At 43.4% G+C, this 22,467-nt stretch overlaps 2 protein-coding genes across 2 annotated transcripts in view; one reads left to right on the forward strand and one right to left on the reverse strand.

The window, feature by feature from the left end:
- Positions 1-13,458, forward strand: part of LOC308476273 (uncharacterized protein) — a 51,716-nt gene extending 38,258 nt beyond the window's left edge. Inside the window, exons 6-7 of the mRNA XM_081003808.1 lie at positions 11,935-12,064; positions 13,377-13,458. Of these exons, the coding sequence (XP_080859934.1) occupies positions 11,935-12,060 (126 nt within the window). The 3' untranslated portion in view covers positions 12,061-12,064; positions 13,377-13,458. The remainder of the gene's footprint in view (positions 1-11,934; positions 12,065-13,376) is intronic.
- GRPR (gastrin releasing peptide receptor) lies at positions 1-20,640 on the reverse strand. Its single transcript, XM_081003807.1, has 3 exons — positions 19,242-20,640; positions 3,988-4,339; positions 1-952 (listed from the first exon to the last, which is right to left on the reverse strand). The coding sequence occupies exons 1-3, from the start codon at positions 19,658-19,660 to the stop codon at positions 566-568; spliced, it is 1,158 nt and encodes a 385-aa protein (XP_080859933.1). The 5' UTR covers positions 19,661-20,640; the 3' UTR covers positions 1-565.
- Between the last annotated feature and the right edge of the window lie 1,827 nt (positions 20,641-22,467).

Below are 22,467 nucleotides of genomic sequence, written 5' to 3' on the forward strand. Positions count from 1 at the left end.
TGCAGGTATTTCACAGAAAGGGGATGAGAATGCCTTATCAGTGGGTATTATGGGTCCAGAAGAGTGGAGTATGGGACAGTGAAGATGGAGAGCTGGCTCTACTCTGGACCCTGTGGCTGTTTCCGTACAGTGTGAAGGACAAAATGGGGGACTGGCTCATTCTAGCAATAAATAACGATAATGATAATAACCCTGACTTTCTTCCAGAACCTGCATGTACCAAAAAAGTTTCCTCCCTCCGCAGTCTTCTGTACAAGGCTAACAAAGAAACAGGCTGATAATCTGATGAGGACTTGGATGCCTTCAACATTCATCTCTGAACAGTAGAAACTGAAAGGAACCCACATATTATAATGCAAGACCCTAAAAATGACAGTGCAGGCGTGGGCAGCCCTTCTGCTCTGCATTAAACCTTGCTCGCATGCTGTCAGTTTGTTCTCTGGTCACTGTCCGCCTCTCTGTGCAATTATGTACATTTGTTACTTACAGGAACAAACAAACAAAACAAAACAAGCAGCAATGGCTACACAGATCTTGTGACCGTTTTCAGTCTCTGTGGTGCAGCCTATACATTCTCCTCATGGCAGGGGTGGTTGCCATTGATGAAGCTGAACACGACCATCGATTGGTTGGAGCTCTTGAGGGACGCCATCCGCATGGTGCTTCTGCTCTGGGACTTCATGAGCTCGCGGGCTTTGCAACATGAAAGCTGGTGGTTAAATTGTTTCCTGAAACTTTTGCTGAGCAGGTAGAGTGCAAAGGGGTTAATGCAAGAGTTGGCAAATGCCAGGATCCGAGCACAGAGAGAAGTGATAAAGTGCAGAATGGATGTGTCCACCTCAGAATAATGGTACGATCGATATAAGTAGATGATGTGATTGGGCAGCCAACAGAAAGCAAAGATGCAGACGAAAACCAGCACTGTCTTGGCTAGGCGTTTTCGCGATTCCATCTGAAAAGAACAACATGGTCAACAACATTCAATAGAAGATGTGGAAACTATTTCAGTTTAACAGAAGACAGGGTAATTTTGTTCTACACTGAGTTTAGCAATCTCTGAAATATAGTCATGCTTCTCCCACCCCTTCTAAAACTCCATTTTCTTTTGAAATAAATCCATTTGAAATATTAATAAAAATAATAAAAATAATTTATTATTTGTACCCCGCCCATCTGGCTGGGTTTCCCCAGCCACTCTGGGCTGCTTTCAACAGAGCATTAAAAACAGAATAAAACTTCGAACATTAAAAACTTCCCTAAACAGGGCTGCCTTCAGATGTCTTCTAAAAGTCAGATAGTTGTTTATTTCTTTGACATCTGATGGGAGAGTGTTCCACAGAGCGGGCACCACAATATGTTTACAGTCCAGTCCTATCCATGTTTGCTTGCAATGCTGCCCCCACAATTCCTGCTCTTTGCTAGTGAGTTGGGGCAGCAGAACAAAGGATGTGCAGGAGCTGAAGTAGTCAATATGTGTGGACAAGGGAGGTAGGTAAAGGTAAAGGTACCCCTGCCCGTACGGGCCAGTCATGTCCGACTCTAGGGTTGTGCGCCCATCTCACTTAAGAGGCCGGGGGCCACCGCTGTCTGGAGACACTTCCGGGTCACGTGGCCAGCGTGACAAAGCTGCTCTGGCGAGCCGGCACCAGCGCAGCACACGGAAACGCTGTTTACCTTCCCGCTATAAAGCGGTACCTATTTATCTACTTGCACTTAGGGGTGCTTTCGAACTGCTAGGTGGGCAGGAGCTGGGACCGAACGACGGGAGCTCACCCCGCCGTGGGGATTCGAACCGCCGACCATGCGATCGGCAAGCCCTAGGCACTGAGGTTTTACCCACAGCACCACCCGCGTCCTGACAAGGGAGGTACTTGGATCCTAATGCCCCTTCAAAACTGGGGCAGACACTCTTTTATATTCTGGTCCCAAACCACAGATAGATACACGCAGAATACTGCTGCCTATGCCTCATTGCCTAGCAGATGGACAGCACTATCACCGTTGACAGTGTTCCAGTTCAGAGCATAATTCCACCTCTAGACGACCCCTAAGCGGACAGCCATTTGGTTCCTCTTTACATGGCCTGGTTATAAATATTTTCAGACCTGGCCTGGGCATTGGCCTGGGCATCAGCCAGACCTTCTCAGTCTTGCTAGCCACCCAGAGTGGCTGCGGCAACCCAGTCTTATGGGTGGGGTATTATTATTATTAGTAGTAGTAGTATTAGTATTACCTGACACCTTACCTCCCTGAACATCTCCCAGTCTTCTACCACCCTAACCTCCTTTCCTGTTCTTTTGCCTGCCCATCTATACTCTTGTTCCAGCCCCACACAAGATGCTTTTCTCAGCTCAGACCCAGCCTGCAATTATTTCTGCTTCTGGCCATACACTCCTGTGGATTTATTCAGTAGTGGCATGTGGCATAGGCTGGAGTCACTCTCACAGCACCAGCACTGCAGCTTCTCACCTAGATGGGACTGAGGCTGGGTGGGTGTGAGGTTGTAGGACCACCAGATTGGTGTTGTGGCCACAGAACTCTGAGCTCACTGCTGCCATTGCCCAACTCAGCCTCATCTGGGTAAGGAATGGTAAAACCAATTTCAGGAGGGCAGCTCCATCCCAACACTTGTACCAACGCCGGATCTAGCCCAGCAGTTTCATTCAATCCCAGCAATTCTATTCAGTGGGGTGCAATCTGGCCAGGATTTTCATTTCAAGTTTCTGTATCTCGACACTGACAGACATGGAGAAATCTAGAGAGCATGACTATATCTCACAAAAGAATCAGTCAACAAGTAATGAGCTTAGCCTCTCAGAAAAGCAGCTGTTCCATCTTGAAAGAGGCAAGCCAGCAACAGTACCGCCATTGTCATCTATCACTGTCACTTCAGATCTTTTATTCCTCTCAGTTGCATAGTCTGAAAGGTATGGAGTTGACAACAGGTGATTGACACAGGCCTGCTGAGAAACAATTTTTTTTCAAAGATCAAACTAACAATTAAGTTCTGTGATAGACTTTTCTGTGAAGGCAAATCATATATACTTTATGGAGTGGAATCTTAACTTAATACTTGTTGCTCCTGCTACCTGCATGGACATTATGAAGGCAGAAGGTAATGCAATAAACAAGCAATACTTGTTTCTGAAAGAGACAAAAGGCACTGTCTGTCTGAAACTCAAAGGGGAAACCACTGTTTTACAGACTTAATTTTGACTCCTGTTTCCCTTAGCTGGTGAGAAATATTGCTTCTCCTTTTTACTCTGCATATATTCAATGGTTATTGTCAGAGGTGCAGAAGGAAGAATAGAATCAAGCATGAGCAAGAAATACAAGAAGAATGCTTCGTATAATTTAGAAAACATAAAGAGCATTAGTTGTTTTTGGAAAACACCCACAAGTTATTCAGTGTGATACATTTATTTCACCCCAAATTTTTTCTAGTTAATGCATAATTTAAAATGCAATCCTATGCATGTTTACTCAGAGGTAAGGGCCAACTGTATTCAATGGGGCTAACTCTCCAGTGAGTATATAGCAGGGGTGGGGATCCTGTGACCCTTCCAGCGTTTGATGTTTGCAAAGGTCACTAGGATTTGTTATACATATCCTTCTTGGAGGCATGAACCAATCAGGTGGACTGGAAATAAAGGGGCTGGTTATTGAGTCCTTCCCCAGAAATGTTACGTACTTAATCCTCACATGACTTTTCCACATGAATGTATTTATGGAATTGCTTTATAGAAACAGTCTTTGAACTCCAAATACTTAAAGTCATTAGAGCTGTAAATAAACGAGGACAAACGAGAAGGAACTGAGACTCCCACTCATGAAATATACACAAATGACAAGCTGCAATGTACTGTAATTTATCCATACCTCTTTGCTCAATGGATCCTTTGAAACACCTTTCTCTTTATTTGTAATGAAATGCCATTCCCAGTTTGGCTTTGGGTAGTTATTACTTGCAAACAAAATAAGACATACCTGTTTTCTAACATGGACATTTCCTTCCACCGGTAGGTTGTAAGCACTCCGTATCAGGTTTTTGGCAATGAAATAATAGTATACTGAAATAACAGACAGGGGAATTATGTAAAAGATGAGAAAGGAAGCCATGGATTGAATTTTTGGATGCAGCTCATTGGTCAGTGGGTAGGGTGTACAACTGATGAATGTTTTGTTAGTGCCTTTGTCATAGAAAGGTCGCAAGTCTGAAAACACAGCTTCAGGAATGGCAAGCAGCATAGATAAAATCCAGATCATGATAGCTTTCAAACAAATCTTCATCAGGGCGTGGGAAGCTTGAATGTCCATTGGTCTCACTATAGCTCTATACCTAAGGACAAGAGAAATAATTATGTTACTAACCATAAGGATGAACCTACTGGGTCAAACGTGCCTTGATTAGCACCTTATTCACATGAGAAAATATGTTTGGCCATAAATACTGGATTATACTCTTCCCTTCCCCCATTCCCAGTAGTAGTAATAATAATAATTTTATTATTTATACCCCACCCATCTAGCTGAGTTTCCCCAGCCACTCTGGGCAGCTTCCAACACACATAGAAACAGTGGGTCTGAATCTGTGATGGTGAGGATTTGCCTGTGTGACATGGCTGATAGCTATTTTGAAAAATGTTAAACTTTTAGGGAAAATAGTTCAGCCTGCAAAATGATTGCCCATGACATTGATTCCTTTTCATTAATGTGGGCATTAATATGTCTATAAATAGCATTCATAAGGGGCTCCTTTTGATGAGAACAGAAAGGAGGACAGCACATAACATTCAGAGTGACAGCAGCTGAAAGTGCCAGTCCATCTTGTGTTTAGTTTGGCTACATTTCCTGGAGGGATTTCTCCCTGTGCCCAGTGTTGCTGATTCTGTACCTTTTTGTACAAATCTACCATAGATTGGACAAAAGTCCCCCCTCTGCTGTCTTGCACTTTGCATCAGGGAGAAAAGCCTCCTTTGGTGCAGTGGAGGTTTCCTTCCTGATGCAAAGAGCAGCTTCAGATGGGAGCGTAATTTTAATCTAGACCACAGTGGGATGGGGTGTTAAACTTCCCTTCCTTACCTTCTTACTTGACCCCTGTACAGCTGCTACTGACATTTTTTTAAAAAAGAAGGAACAAGCATTTTAATTGCATTCAAACAATGAAAATCATATCTAATTTATCCCTTGTAATTGTGTCTTTTTTTGCCTTAGTTCGCTTTCCCAAAGTTAATGACTGTATCATTCAAGAAGGCCAGAACTCCTGCTGAGAAAAGTCAAAATCCCTGTACCTTCATGTTGAATTAATATCCAATGTTTTCTGGAGGAGATGCTTCAGTGTTTGATACCACTTATGATGCACAAGATTTCACTGGGGGAATGGAAATCTGACTGATCTAGTTATTCAGGTGGAAGGGACAAGCATTATTGACATAAGAGAAAATATCTCAAGGGTTATCACATGGAAGATGGAGCAAGATTATTTTCTCCTGCTCTGGAGGGTAGGACTCAGACCAGTGGATTCAAGTTACAAGAAAGTAGGTTCTCAGAAAGAACTTTCTGATGGTAAGAGCTGTTCAACAATGCAGTGGACACCGTTGGAAGGTGGTGAACTCTCCTTCCTTGGAGGTTTTTAAGCAGAGGTTGGATGGCCATCTGCCATGGATGCTTTAGTTGAAATTTCTGCATTGCAGGGGGTTGGCCTTGATGACACCTGAGGTCCCTTCCAACTCTACAGTTCTATGATTCTATGTAAATTTCCCTGACTCTTTTGTATCATTGGCTGCCGCTTGCAGGCAGTAGGCAAAGAAACACACAACACAGTTATGTCACATCACAGGATATCATTCTGAGCAGAAACCTAATGTTTTCCTGCAGTCTGTAGCTTTAGCCTCTGAATGAAAAACAGCAGAATCTTTGAACTGATTAATCTCCACTGTGACTAGCAGACAGTGGTGGCTGGTGAAGCAGTTTGTTAGTTGGAACTGCTGGGTTTTGCTGTGGAATTATTAAGGTACGAAAGCTTCCTTTCTCTCCAAGTGCTTGGAGGGAGAACCTTCCTCATTCAGCAGCACTGTGAGAATGCAGAATTTCTGACTATTGACCAAGCTGACTGAAGCTGATGTGTGTCCAACAACTTCTGCAGAACTTCAGGATCCCCATCTCTGGACTAGGAAACCCGTTCATCAGCTGCTACCACCAGATGATTCACTCACCTTTAATGGGCAGAATGATAGCTCACATAGGGCACAAAATGTCATTTTTAAGGACTGCTACCATAAACACCTGGATATATCCTTTCAGTTCATTGGGCTCCTTTACTATTTTATGATAAAACATGGCACTTAATTCCCCACCCCTAGTGCATTCCTATTTTTGTTCAAATCAACTAATTTATGTAAACAATTATGTGTGATGTCAAATTGCATGTGTGGAACAGATCTCATTTGTGTTTGCTCTAGAAGGCTGTTACTGTTTGATCAAGATAAGCACATTCTTAAGAAAATTAATGTGAGTGGGAGAGTCAAGCACTCATTCAATGTCTCCCATGGGGCATAAAAGTGTTTAACTTTGGCTCGATCATACTCACTGCTGCTTAATCCAGATTTTTAATTTTAATTCAGTGGGGAGACTTCTGTTGCTTGTACACTTCCCAACTGAGCCAAAAAGGTTAAAAAGCAATTATGTTATTGCTTGATGTGTAATTACTGAATAGCTGCTTTTAAAAAATAAAATAGTTGTGCTTTCTGCCTTGCTCTCCCTCCCATTTTAGTAGATTATTTGCTATGTGTGTGCATTTCGTATGGAAGCCCAGAATTAACAAACATGTTCATTGACCAGCAGAAAGGAATATGATGATCTACACATAAGCACCTTCAATAGTAACATTTGGCCCAGGACTGGTCTGTTAAGTTGAAGGGACCTGTGTGCTGCAGTTGTTGATAAGGCAGGGGTGCTTACCTGACCTTCCATCACTGCTGTTCCTGTGGTGTACTGGGAGGGCAAAGAGAAAGAGCAAGGCAGCAGCGAGATTGGTGTGGTGCAAACACACCAGGAGAAACACTGGATTGGCTCTGCCAATGTGTTTCCACCACACCAACCTCACCACCACTTCACTTGCCCTCCTGGTACTCCATGGTCAGGTAAGCAGCAGCACCCCACCCATTGCTACTGCCTGTGTACAAGATGAATAGTGGGAGCCCTAGTGGATCATCAAGTATCAATCATAAGCATCAAATTTTTCTGCCTATTTCCATACTCCTCAGCAATGGGGCAAAGCCACTCAGCTCATCAGTACTAACCACGAATTGTCTGAAAGACCACAATGTATGGGTGGTTAGATTTTAACAACCTTTAATCAGTTCTCCTGAAGTAGATAATTTTTGTGTGTGTTCAGTGCTTTTGTACTAGTCAGACAATTGGTTCAATTACTTAAAAAGTCTTTCTCCAGAACTCCAGCTGAGATGCAGGTGGACAGTATGGGGATGACCCTTATAAGAAATATTCAGAAAGCTCTGCAATAGCTACTGTTTAGCTCAGAGGAAACATGAGCAAAAGAGGCTGCTTTGGTAATATAATCTTACCCAGTTCCTGAGTCAATTCTGTCCTGCACCTCTTTCAGTTAATATCACATCTTAAATGCATTTTAATAACTGCTCTTTCCTGCGGTAGTTTCAGAAATCTAATCAGATATCTGGGAGTTAACATCAACTGAGTGAAAAGTTTGGAAGTGGTCTGTTCCCAGCCAAACATACAAATAACCAAATAAAACAATAATACATCCCAGGTTTTAGTATGATTTTGGGATAATAGAATTTTGGAGACATGCTGAATTTTTACAACGCATCTTAAAATGATCCAGCAGTTCATCTTCAGTTAGCCACTACCTACAAGTATGATTGTTTGTCTTGGCACTGATTTTGAAACTGAGGGTGGATTTGCATGGGTGGACAGTAATATAAGCTAGTCTGAATCCACCTCCAGCCACTTTCTTCCTACAAGGAAAATTATGGTTGCAATCACCTCAGGGTGAAAGCAACAGTGGTTGCCAAAATCAGCTTGTAGAAAAGAGAAAAATGCCCAGGTGAGTCACTCTGGGAGTTAATGGCTTAAGTGAGTACGTTCCTAGTTACCTGGACCAAGACAAAGAAGTTGCTATAGTAACTGATTTAGTTCACAGTGACATAAAGCGTAGCTAGTCAAGAATGACGATGGGCAAATACGGAGCTGGAGAAACTTATAGTAGATAGAGAAGTGTAATTGCTGGAATCCTTGCAGAGGCTAACAAACAACATTATGAGAAACCTGCAACCAAGCAGATAAACAGCCCAAACTCATCTGAAATGTTTCATGTGAGGTGCTGTACAACCTTTGAAGCTACACTTCTGGTTCTGTTCCCTAGTTCCATGTGCATGTTTTTATTATTTACCATCAGAATTTATGGCAGCTTAAATCCCTGATATACAGTAGATGCATTGAGATGGTAACTAATTGGTGGGATTTACTTGGGAAACTAGCAGAGACATCACCTTGCCAACAAAGGTCCGTATAATTAAAGCCATGGTTTTCAAAGTAGTGATGTATAGAAGTGAGAGCTGGACCATAAAGAAGGCTGATCGCCAAAGAATTGATGCTTTTGAATTATGGTGCTGGAGGAGACTCTTGAGAGTCCCATGGACTGCAAGAAGATCAAACGCATCCATTCTTCAGGAAATTAGCCCTGAGTGCTCACTGGAAGGACAGATCGTGAAGCTGAGGCTCCAATACTTTGGCCACCTCATGAGAAGAGAAGACTCCCTGGAAAAGACCCTGATGTTGGGAACGATAGAGGGCACAAGGAGAAGGGGACGACAGAGGACAAGATGGTTGGACAGTGTTCTTGAAGCTACAAACATGAGCCTGACCAAACTGCGGGAGGCAGTGGAAGACAGGAGTGCCTGGTGTGCTCTGGTCCATGGGGTCACGAAGAGTCGGACACAACTAAACGACTAAACAACAGCACTTGGGAAACCATATTTGGGTCCTGAAGAACCCTATTTTCCCCTGGCATCCTGCTAAATAAAGCAAATTCCAACACTATCATTCATGGGGCTTCATTTTTATATAAATTATAATAATCTAAAACTTAAGACAGATTCTTTGAGTTATGAATCTCAAAGGACTCACAACCCTTAGCATATCCCAAATAATATTTGGGAATTGTGAGAAGCTACTAGTAAATATCATGAAACATTTATCATGAAACATTCTCCCCATGGAGAAACAGAATATCTGAAGAAATATGCAGCAAATATCAAGCCGGGAACCAGGATGCCTCTGTCCAATGTGTGAGACCCTGCTCTCTTCCAGTTTTTCATGTGTGCAGACACACATCCCTAAAGAGACAGAGAGATGGACAGAAATATGCCACTCCACATAGTGGTACTGCCAAGAGCATGAGCCTCATTTAGCAAGGCTGCTCTTCTCTCTTAGCATATTTAGCAGAGTGATTAATCCAATCTCAGTCCCAAGCAATGTGAGCTAATAAGTGCAGCAAATGTTCTGCACAGAACCCACAAACAAGTGGCCTCTGAAAACTCACAGTCCAACATTATCAGCAATTAATATCCAGGACTCAACGTCCTGCTCTTTTTAAAAGTTCAGACACAGGTTCCCTTGGAGATGGCTTGAGTTGGCCTCAATTAAAAAAAATATGTAATCTATTCAGTAAATCCATTAATATTATTCTTGTAGGACCTTAGCAGAAGCGGGGTGTTCATCTGCCTGTGTGCTTTTGTGTGTGTGTATGTTATTTAAAGAGAGAAAGCTTGTACTACTAGAAATTCTACAGATTGGAAGTTGCTACCATGATAAATGCTTTTTTCCAGGTTACTGTTTACCTGGAAAGGCAAGAACATAGTGGAAGACTGATGCAGGTATGCAGTTATAAACATTATGATCCAAATGTTTCCTAGAACAGGAGAGTGGGCTACAAACATTTGCATTACTGGAGAGAAATGTCATCTTGAGCGATGTCGCATACAAAAATATATCCCTGCGAACGGAAAAGAACTACTTGTGACTTCGTCAAGTTCCTTATTTATTTGATCATACAGACCCTTCTCATCCAGTACAGCCACCGCTATCAGCTGATAATACAGGATAACCTTATGGTGAGTTTGGTCCAGATTTCCTCGTGCTTCGAAAAGTACAAAAGGTTGGAAGAATGGATGCCCTTTTTCAGAACATTTTAAAAAATATTATAGTATGATGAATTCGTGAACAGGATTTGAGATATGAGCAACAGAAGTAATTAGGTTATAATATTGTAGTTGTAGGGACGCGGGTGGCGCTGTGGGTTAAACCACAGAGCCTAGGACTTGCCGATCAGAAGGTCACGGGTCAAATCCCCGCGATGGGGTGAGCTCCCATTGCTCGGTCCCTGCTCCTGCCAACCTAGCAGTTTGAAAGCACATCAAAGTGCAAGTAAATAAATAGGTACCGCTCCGGCGGGAAGGTAAACGGCATTTCCATGCACTGCTCTGGTTCACCAGAAGTGGCTTAGTCATGCTGGCCACATGACCCGGAAGCTGTACGCCGGCTCCCTTGGCCAATAAAGCGAGATGAGCGCCGCAACCCCAGAGTCGGACACAACTGGACCTAATGGTCAGGGGTCCATTTACCTTTACCAATTGTAGTTGTGATTTAATAGATAGAAGATAGGGTGCAGCAAAAGGAAGGGGAGAACAACTCCATGGAAAACGGGCAAGAATTCGATAAAAATAAGAGAAAACAATGGGACACAGAGATGGGGAAATTTCTGGAGCAACAATGGGATATCAGCTTCACCCAAGTCTCATGCTCTACCAACTGAGCTACATGCAGTAATTTAAGCAAGTGATGTTCTTTCAGTGTTTCTAATTTGAATTCCGTGGACATCTTTGAATTCCCTTCACCCTTCAAAAGGTCTGCTGATATAGCCATTCTGCCCATGAACATCCAATCACGAGTGCCCACAAACATGGTGCAGGATGTGGACACTGAATATCAAAAACAGTATCTTGCAGAGATGCTTGCCTGAAGCCTGCCACCAGGGATGCAAAAGAATTTTGTTTGGCCTGCATTTTTAAGCAAGCTGACTTAATTCACACCTCCTAGAGGTGATATACAGAACTAGCCTGCAGGTTTTGCACTTCTCCGAATTTTGCAATGCAGCTCTAGGCTCAAGGAAATGTACCCAAATGTGTAAGGCATGTCATTTTGGGATAAAATGTTTTAGAAATGCATACATGAAGGGGGGGAGGAATCCACACTGAAATATTTAGTGATAAAATGCAAAATATTTATTTAAATTCATATTTAAATCTGAATTTTTCTATGGATCCCCCATGCAATAATGTTTTTAGTATACAAATATCAGTATAGTATAAAACAATACATAGCACATAACAAAGAAACAAAAGATAAGTGTCTATCATATTATAGTATTGTAATATTTTGTAATAATTTTAATTTTTTCCAATGTTTAGTCCTTGGGGCTTTTTTTCCAGGGAAGTCTGTGTGTAGAGTGTTACAAACAGATTTTTAAGAATTATATATTTAAGTGTTCAACAATGTAAAAATGAGATGGTATCACCTTACGAAGAAACACATGCCAGGTAGACACATCCTTACGGGTAACTGCAACATGTCAGCTGCTCATGTTTTGTAGATCCTTATTTTCACCACTCCTCGTATTTCTAGCGCTTTTTGGCCAGAAATAATTAATTTCTATAATTATAGGGTTATTATTCCATAAGTGGCTCAGGGAGCACAATGTTCAACAATCTGATGTGTTTCCATTCACTCTGTCAGTGGGCTGCTGCAATGTGCAATTTAAAGCCTTTTCAGAGGGATTATTTTCCTTAATGACTTAACTGCTAGTGATTTAGTTTGATATGTCATTTTCTTACGCAGAACATAGACAGATGTGCTGAAAAGGAAATTCGGCCTATGTTCCCAGTTGGAGCTGGAGAGAATACAAAGCACAGAAAACTGCCCACTGCTGCCATGATTGATCTAAACAAGAATCAGAGTTCATAACGAGGTACAATTATATAGAAATGAGAGGTGCAGATTCATTGAGGCATTTATGCAAGGAACTGTGTGAAACAGCATTTAGGCTTGCCTTTATCTTCCTCTGCCCTGTGATTGGTCCTTCTATTCTCAGGAACTACCGATCAGCAAGGACCAGGGGTGCCAACCTGGTCACAAGATGTGGCACACACACACCATTTGAATGGCAATGCCCATCAACTTGGTGGGGAAGGGGTTGGCTCCCTCAAATATGTTATTAGGGGTAAGGCAAAGGGACTTTGGTCCCTAGGAGTTGGCTCCTATGGTGAGGACCATATGTTCCGGTAGTTTGGAGGTAGAGCTCAGATCCCTTCTTCCATGCCGCTAACTCAGGAGGTAATCCTAACCTCCAGTCAGCTGTGGTCTGACGGAGCAGCACAGCCAGTGTCAAATTCACAGCCCAGGTTTCATAGAATTGTAGAGTTGGAAGGGATACTGAGGATCATGTAACCCAGAGATGGCCAAACTTGGCCCTTCATCTGTTTTGGGACTACAATTCCCATCATCCCTGACCACTGATCCTGTTAGCTAGGGATGATGTCGTAGCTAGTCGTAGTCCCAAAACAGCTGGCGGGCCAAGTTTGACCATCACTGATTCTAACCCCACCCCCTGAAATGCAGGAAAATGCAGCTGTCCCATATGGGTATTGAACTGCAACCTTGATGTTATCAGCACCATGCTCTAACCTGCGGAGCTGTCCAGCGGAGCAAAAAGGCCCAGTGGGGACTGCTGCTGTCACATAATGGCAGCAGGGTCCACACAGGATCCAGCAGATTCTGCACCACCTTCCCCCCTTTTTGAGGGACTGTGCTGGCTGCTGCCATCAGGGCTGCTGCCACAGATTGCTTCTACCTGACCAATATTTGGGCATTTGGTGTGCTCTTGTGTGGTGGAGCTGTTTTGCCAGCGGTCAAGTTCACCTGATGATGGGGGATAAGCAGAAGAATATACAGTGGAATCCTTCACCTATAATCTACATCACAAAGTTATTCTCAAGATCTCGCATAGGCAAACTCGGCCCTCCAGATGTTTTGGGACCACAATTCCCATCATCCCTGACCACTGGTCCTGTTAGCTAGGGGTGATGGGAGTTGTAGTCCCAAAACATCTGGAGGGTTGAGTTTACCTATGCCTGCTCAAGATGCTCAAGAGCAGATGTAGAGAAGTGGCTAAAGAATCTGAGGTTTTGGGGTAAATGTAATATTAATAATGTAATAATAATATTGTAGTAGTAGGCATGTTCTATGACAACCCCAGTCTTAAATTATGTCCTTTTGCACAGCTTCCTGAGCAAGCCAGTGTTGAAATAGCCAACACAGAAGCCCCTTACTGCTGTCCCACCACCTGCTGAAACACAGGGAGCATTGGTGAGCGATAGGACCTTCTCAGTGGTGGCACCGCATCTTTGGAAAGGCCTTTCCTCCAAGATGTCTCTGATATTGACATTGTTTACCTTTTGATGATGGTTAAAGACACACCTCCTTTGCCCTGGTCTTTAATATGCTTCTTTAGCTATCACTTGCTGTTTATCTGTATCTTGTTCAGTTTTAGCTGTTGTTATATATTGCTTATGTAATATTGTTTGTGCACAAGGCATTATTAATTTGCACCTTGCTACTGTTGGGTTGTTGTTTTATTTTGCATTTAAAACTTTGTTCTTCTGCATGTGTATCCTGCCTCGGGACCATTTGATGAAGGGAGGAATTATAAATCAAGTTTATAATAATATTGATGCTAATGCTACCACTCATCATCATCATCTTTCTCCAGCTGGTATATTTTATGAGGAACAAGACAATGTGTTGCAATTCCATTCAGTACTTATCTGGTGCAGTGAAGCTCCAGCTCATAATCAGGACTGATAGGCACCTACAAACAACACCCAGTGCCCATATAATTGTACCTGTTTCTCATTCTTAAATATTTTTTTCCCTTCCTAGCTAGCTGCAACCACTGCAGCCCTTTGGCTGACCTCACCAAACGCCCTTTGCTTTGGTCGTGGATAAACGTGCTGCTCATAACAGCTCTGAGTTTGCTGCACTTGAACCATCTCCTCTCACTCAGCATCTCTGGCTGTTTGCACTGCATGGCAGAGATGGGCAAGGGAGCTGAAGAAATGCGCACTGTAAACAGGGAGGTAATGAAGTCTTCTGCTGTATTGACAGAGTGGCAAGCAACCCAGGATGTTTAAGATTCTGTGGATTCACCATATCTAGCTATATACACACACGAGGCACAGAGTACGATAGGCTAGGCCCTATTCAGAAGCAATCTCCAGGAAACAACTTTCTAGGAGAGCAGTCCAGCTGCATTTCTAATTACAGTGGTACCTCTGGTTACGTACTTAATTCGTTCCAGAGGTCCATTCTTAACCTGAAACTGTTCTTAACCTGAAACACCACTTTAGCTAATGGGGCCTCCTGCTGCTGCCGCGCCGCCGGAGCACGATTTCTGTTCTTATCCTGAAGCAAAGTTCTTAACTGTAGAGTCTGTAACTTGAAGCGTATGTAACCCGAGGTACCACTATATTGTGTATGCACACATAGGAGAGACTGGTGTTTTGTATTGTTTTGTATTGGTTTGGTGTTTTGTATTGCTTCATTTTATAGGAGGGCATTTGCCCAAGAAGTTTTGATGGCTTTTGGTAGACAGTTAATATTACTCATACCCTCCAACATTTCTCCAGTGAAATTAGGGACATTCTATCCATACCTTCCAACATTCCTCCGATGAAAATAGGGGTGCCCAGTCTAGAAGAAGAAAAGCCAGAATTCACCAGGAACACCTTCCTCATTCTCTTAAAATGCCAATGGCACCCACCTGGGAAATGCCGGAACTGCGTTCGGGTGAGTGCCATGTGGAAAAAAAGTGAGGGTTGGGGCAGCCTATTCCATATCCTCCAACATTTATTTGATGAAAACAGGGATGTCCTAAGAAAAAGTGGGACATTCCAGGATCAAATCAAAAACCAGGATGGCTTCTGTAGATCTGGGACTCTACCTGGAAAATAGGGACACTTGGAGGGTCTGTTACTGCTTTTATGTATCACCTTATTTCCACTGAGCTCAGTGCAGTCTGCATGGTTCTTTTCACCACAGCCCTGTGAGGTGGATTAAGCAGAGAGCGTGCACCTGGTCCAAGGTCAACCAATGAGCTTCACTGCCAAGTTCTGGTCTGACAAGCCAACAGTTTGAACCCTGCCAATGTACTGCACTGCCGGAGTGGAGGGTGGAGGGTGATGTCATGCTTTGCCTACCTGCCAAGCTGATTCCCCCAGCTGAACATATACATGTGGGTTGTAGTTTCCCACATGTGCTGTATGCATGCAACACATGTACAGACCGGCAGATTAGCAATGGAGACCTTTAAAAAAACAAACAAAACCCTGGAGAATTAATAACTATTCTTGTAATTCAGAAGCAGGAAGCAATCAAATTGGTATCAGCTTGAAAAGGCAAACTCCTAGACATTTTTACAGCTTCACAATATTGATTCTCTGCTGTGTGTCCACTATGAAACAGGTGGCTCTTGCACCTGCTGAGAGGAGAGAGAGTGACTGAGTTCATGCACGCCTGCTCCCTCCTGATCAGGTAACCACCATTTTTCATGTTGACACAGTACAAAGCATTTATCTGTCAGGACTCCGGGGGGATTTCTTGTGCAAAGCTGGGTGTTCAAAGCCTGGACAATGATCTCTGGATGGGCTGTGTACCTCTTTCAGAAATCTTAATCAGCACCATTTGTGCACTAGATATTTGCAAAATGTGTTCCTTCCCTCTCCCCACATCCCGATAAATTATTGGCCTCACAGCACTTGAAACACTTCAGATACTCTGGGGCTGCGGCGCTCATCTCACTTTCTTGGCCGAGGGAGCCGGCGTACAGCTTCCGGGTCATGTGGCCAGCATGACTAAGCTGCTTCTGGTGAACCAGAGCAGCGCACGGAAACACCGTTTACCTTCCTGCCAGAGCAGTACCTATTTATCTACTTGCACTTTCTGTGGTGCTTTTGAACTGCTAGGTTGGCAGGAGCAGGGACCAAGAAATGGGAGCTCACCCTGTCGTGGGGATTCAAACCGCCGACCTTCTGATCGGCAAGCCCTATGCTCTGTGGTTTAACCCACAGCACCACCCATGGCCCTCAAGCCAGGCTTACAACACTGGTAAATATTGCTCCTGCAGATCCTGCTGCCGCTCCTCCCATGAACCCACCATTCGTGCTCCAGTACATCACTGGGGCTATGGGTGTTTTTGATAATACCTTTAGCCATTTTTGCTTCAGATATCGGTTGCACATCTACTTGTCTCAATTTCCCTGACTTTCCTTTAGTTCTAACGGTCTATGTGGAATATTAATGGGGAGGGGCTGTCGCTCAGTGGTACAGCATCTGCTTTGTGCGCAAGGGGTCCCAGGTTTCACCCCCAGCATCTCTCCCAGAAGCTGGGAGAAATCCTTCTCTGGAATCCTTGCGAGCCATTGCTGGTGACTGTAGACAATACTGAGCCAGGTGGTCTGAGGCTTTTGAGGTATGAGTGTGTGTTTGTTTGTTTTTAACAATGGTGTATAAATTTTATAGGGACGCAGGTGGTGCTGTGGGTTAAAGCACAGAGCCTAGGACTTGCCGATCAGAAGGTCGGCGGTTTGAATCCCTGCGACGGGGTGAGCTCCCGTTGCTCGGTCCCTGCTCCTGCCAACCTAGCAGTTCGAAAGCGCGTCAACTGCAAGTAGATAAATAGGTACCACTCCGGCGGGAAGGTAAACGGCATTTCTGTGCGCTGCTCTGGTTCGTCAGAAGCGGCTTAGTCATGCTGGCCACATGAACCGGAAGCTGTACACCGGCTCCCTCGGCCAATAAAGCGAGATGAGTGCCGCAACCCCAGAGTCGGTCACAACTGGACTTAATGGTCAGGGGTCCCTTTACCTTTACTTATAAATTTTATGAAATTGAATGAATGAATGAATGAGCCAATGGTCTGACTCAGTTAATACAGGATTTTACAGCTCCTCTCATCTTTCCCTTTACATATTTCTTTCCTGGACTGAAAAGTTGAATCTCTTAGCTTTTTTTTCCTCATGTGAAGTATATGCTTTGCTCATTTGCCTCTAGGGTGATCCATGCACAAAAAGTGGTTTTAGCGCATGTCCTATCCTTTTGGATAATTCTTTGCATGCAGAATAAGGTGCCGGGGGGGGGGGGCTTTATCCATCCCTCAGGTGAGGGTGGGGGAGCATGCACCGTTGCTGACAGTTCTCTGACAACACGGATCACCCACAGGAGAGGGGAGCTTTCTTTCCACCTCTGGCCTTGGACTACCCCCCTTCTGTCACGGCTGTGCCAGGCAACCTTGCTGGACTTTCACCAGATAAAAACAAATATCCTAAGGGAATCTCCGCCTCCCGAAATACAAGAATCTGTTTGATTCACAAGTTGTTTTTGAGATGCAAGAGCCATGACAGGATGTCTACAGCTCACATGCTAGGATTATGCAGAGCCCAGTTTTAAAAACAATAGAAAGACAGTAGCATTATTCTGTGAGTCTTTAGGAGGGAAGTGACTTCTGATGACAGCCCTTCAAAATATCATAGCTGAAACCCTCTCACAGCCTCCTCCCCATGCTAACTCCTGTCAATGGAGCTGCTTAAGAGAGTTTGCTGGAATACAATGCTGCCTGCTGGCCATGCTGAATGGAGCTGATGGGAGCTGGGGCCCAACAGTGGGAGGTCCACAGGTTGCCCGCCCCTGTCCTATAGATTTAATACACACAGCCAGACCGCTGTACCACAAGCAAAGAACAGGCAGATACCCCCCCCCCCAACAGATAACTCGGCATGAGTAATTGAGCAAACAAACCAAGTCCCTTGCAACAGTAAAAGCAGATGAGACAGCAATAGAACCATAGACTCATAGACTTGTAGAGATGGAAGGGACCCTGAGGATCATCTAGTCCAACCCCCTGCAATGCAGGAATATGCAGCTGTCCCATATGGGGATGGAACCTGCAACCTGGCCATTATCAGCACCACGCTGTAACAAACTGAGCTGTGTTCCTGTGAAGATCCTATTCTAGGGGATTCAGTAATTTATAGTGCAATCCTATGCATGCCTATTCAGAAATACAGGTAAGTCCTATTCAGGAATGATTTCTACAATTATTGTTTCATTGAACATACCTTTATTATTGTTGTGTAGCAAAGGGTTCTCTTATTTGCTGTGTGTGTATGTATGCAGAATACCAGGTTGGTTGTGGCGGTGAATGAGAGGGCAATTCATTTTCTTTACTAGGGAAATGCTCAGTGAGGTTCATAACATAGTGTTGTTTCTGTTCATTCAGTAAAACTCACCCTGTTTGTAGAAGGACCTTGCTAGCTATAGAATTGTGCAGACCTGATTATCTGCAAAGTTCTGTCATAGACAACAGGTCTGTGTAGGAAATCTCCAGTATAGATCACACGAGAGGATTTTACAGTCTGCAGAATCAATAAAGATGTTTGGCACATAAAGTCTGCTACATTTCATTTTGCAACATACATTCTGAATGCTTGTAGAAATAGGGTTTAACAATGTACTAAAGGTTTTAGCTCTTTCCTCTATGAACAGTTTTCTCATCAGGTTCCTAAAATGTAGAGGAAAGCAATTTGCAGAAAGATAGATAACTGCAACTCTATAACTTTCCACTCAACACCTGTTAAATGTAATGGATTCTAAATCAATTTATGTGGAAGGAAATAGCCCAAATAAAATGAAATAGCTGATGAAATAACATGGGTCTACTTATGGTATGAATAATGACATCCCAGTTCCCTTGACCCATATTTGTTTTTATTTTTCCCCCCACTGATTTTTTTAAAAAAGCACAAAATAAAAGTAGTTTAATTAGGGCTAAGCATATTAAGAACACTGAAGGTGAAGGGTACAGCAAGTTTCCACTTTGGAAAAGGTAGCTATTTTGTCATGTCTCACCCATATAGCTTTAGGTATAGATTTTAAGCAACCCAGTATTATGATTTTGGCTGTTTATTGTAAACTTTTCAGAGGGAGGAGAAAGACATAACTTCAACCATACTCCAAAACCAAATTTGATCCTTGGGTTTTTAACACACCATACTATATGAACCTCAAGAAGACTTTTAGGCACAGCTGCTTACCTGTCAGCAGAGAGAGCCATGAGGGTGAAGACGGACACCCCCACCGAAGTCAGCTGTATGAAAGGGATAAGTTTACATCCAACCCGACCAAACAGCCATTCAGCAGACAGGTACCTGCTGGCATCCACAGGAACACAGGTGAGCAAAAGAAGCAAATCTCCAAAAGCCAAGCTTGAGATGAACAAGTTGGGGACGTTCCTCATGGACTTCACGGTGCAGAAGATTTTGATCAGCGTAACATTGCCGACGAGTCCTATCAAGATGATGATCCCATAAATGGTCGGAATTGCATACAGGAACCGATAGTAAAACAAGTCCTCATCCAGGAGGGACAGATTTGCATGTTGAGCAGAAGAGGTGTTGCAAAGAATGAAGCCATCCAACTCCACATCTAGCATAACGCACTCCTCAGAAGACATGGTCAAGTTTTGGCGTACCAAAAAAATGCTTGCCTGATTATTATTTTTACCCCAAAAAGAAAAGAAAAAGAAAAAAGCTTCATAAATTCTTTCGAGCAGATTTCGTCCCTTAGTGGTGATTGGCAGAAATGTAATATGTGACGTGACTGATCATAGAAGGAAACACATGCACGAGAAGAAACCCAGCCCATTCAAAACAAGGAAGCATCAGCATAGCTTCTGTTTCAAAACTTTGCTCTCTCTCCTGTTCATGAGGCCTGGGAATAAGTACTTCCCCAGTTTGCAAAGACTGAGCAGTGGTCTACACAAAGCCATCCATAGTCCATTACCAACACTCCTAGTGAGGTTTCAGTGTCGAAACGAAGGGGTTGCATTTTGCAAGAACTTTTGGTAGTTGCTGCTCTTTCCAGCCCTTTCAGATCCTGCACTTGCAGGCTGCGTTTGCAGCAAAGGTGAGGAGCAACTCCTTTAAACACGCAAATCCTAGAGGCAGGATCTCTGGGACGTCAGCTCTCTCCCTGCTTCGCACCATAGCAAGCTTCCTTCTGTGAGTACAGTAGATATATAGGAAAGTGCAGTCTTTTTCTGGGGGATGTCAGCCACCTACTGGACAATTTCATCACTGCCCAATGAAATGTGTTTTGAAATATACTCTTGAATCCCTCTAATGTATTTTTGTTGGGAATGTTCTTATGTAGGAGGCACAAGTTTAAAGTCTCACACTTTACTACATTTCTTACTACATTTGTTCCTTACTGCATTTAGTTTAGAGGGAGAGAGAGAAAAGGCATCTGATGTCTTACCCTACAATTCAAGAGAGCTAGAATTCTGCACAAACAGTCTCAAGATACTTGAACAATTTGCTCTGTTTCATCCAAGATTCTGTTAGAATCAATTATACAAATTGTATCTATTTGCCTATATGCTGTAACCTTGTTCACACGTACCTAGGAGTCATCATTACTGGACACAATGGGATGTTCTTTTCAGTAAACATATATGGGTTTGAGTTGTGTATCTATTTAATTTGAACAGTACTGGATTCTTGTAGATTCCCAGTTGCGTGGTAGGGGTGAGGGAGATTTTCTGCAGAAATGCTAAGGATGTGTTCAGTATATGGGTGTATCTGAAATTCTCCTTATCTGAATTTCTTCCTGTGTTTCAGAGGTCTGAAATACCAGCACTTATTTCTATACAGAACAGACACGTTAGGTATTCTCCAATGTTCTGGGATGCACAATCTGCTGATGTGTTCCATAGGATCACAGGCAGCTACCTTATATTATATTATGTTATGTTATGTTAGATCCTTGGGTCCACCTCGCTTAAGAGCTCTCCAAGGTTTCACACAGGAAGTCTATCCCAGCCATACCTAGACATGCCAGAGATTGAAGCACGGACCTTTGGCACACAAAACAGATGGATGCTATGCTATGGTCCTTCCATTCACTGATACCTTGCAGCTACTCTCACAACTAATGTTAATGTGTGTATTAATAAATTACATTGGTACTCTGCCCTTCCTCCCAAAATGGAGCTCAGGGTGACAGACACCATACAATAATACAATAAATCAGGGCTACCCAATGTGATGTTTTTGGACTACTTATCCCTGACTATTGACCAGGCTTTCTGGGACTGTTGGAAGTTGAAGACTAGCAAGATCTGGAGGGTACCACATTGGATACGCCTTCAATAAATCATACAACATTTGAAGACCTCATTAAAAGCACAGTAAAGTCTCATACCAAACTAAACTTGAAGGCCCTCAACAAATAAATATTTTAATGTTCTGCCTGAACATAGCCAAGGTAGAGGACTGCCTGATTTCACCTGTGAGAGAGTTCCATAAATACCCCCCTAAGCAATAACCCCAATGTCTCATATTACCACCCTCTTTCCCACTCCAACTGACAAAACTGTGAGCAGCCTGTCTCTCTGCAATTGGAGAATCTGGGTTGGAAGGTTCTGTGGAAGGCACTTCTTCAGGTACTTGGTTCTAAGTAATTCAGGGCTTTGTTCCCTAGTACCAGCCCCTTGGATTGGGCCCACTAGCTCACAGGCATCCAGTGCAGTATTTTGAGGATCAAAAGTGACGTAGTCTCCTCTTGCTGCTCGGTGCAACAGCTGAGCAGTGGCATTCTGCACCAGCTGCCACTACTGGACCATTTTCAAGGGTAGCCCCATGTAGAGAGCATTACAATACTACCCGTGGGTAACAGAATGTTCTTTGCACAGGATGTTTTTATTCCCGCACAAGAGGATATCTGTGCCTTGGTAAGAGACTTCACCCAAAGAACCTTGATGTAATCATATGTGAAATCTAGGACTGTGAAAATTCATTTCCAAGCATTGAGAGAAAAAAGGAGCGTTTCCAGAGTTTCCTTCAAATTCAAAATTATACGGCCAAGAAATGTTAATTGGTTGTTGGGTTTTTATTGTGGTCATACTTTAGGTTGATAGATCACTAGTTTGCAAGTGCGAATACACAGCCTCCGAGTCCAGGGTTACTGTCTCTCTGGTGAGAGTTTATATGTGGGCATTGGTGTGCTGTGACTGGACGTGGAGTTACTCCAAATCCTATTCTATCTCATTGTGAGGTGAGTGGAAGTAGGGGGTCCTAGGAAGGCAGTAATCGTCCCCTCTCCTTTTAATCCTATGGCAGGTATTTCCCTCACACCAGTTCTGTGGTTGAAGTTGAGCTGTTGTTGTGAGACTGGGCTGGGGGAGTAAAGGGATGTAGGACAGAGCTTTCCAAACTGTGTGTCCCGACATGTTAGTGTGTTGGCTGCAGTGTGTAGGTGTGT

Source organism: Podarcis pityusensis (genome assembly GCF_964106645.2).
Source record: "Podarcis pityusensis genome assembly, chromosome: 4".
Classification (NCBI taxonomy): Eukaryota; Metazoa; Chordata; class Lepidosauria; order Squamata; family Lacertidae; genus Podarcis; species Podarcis pityusensis.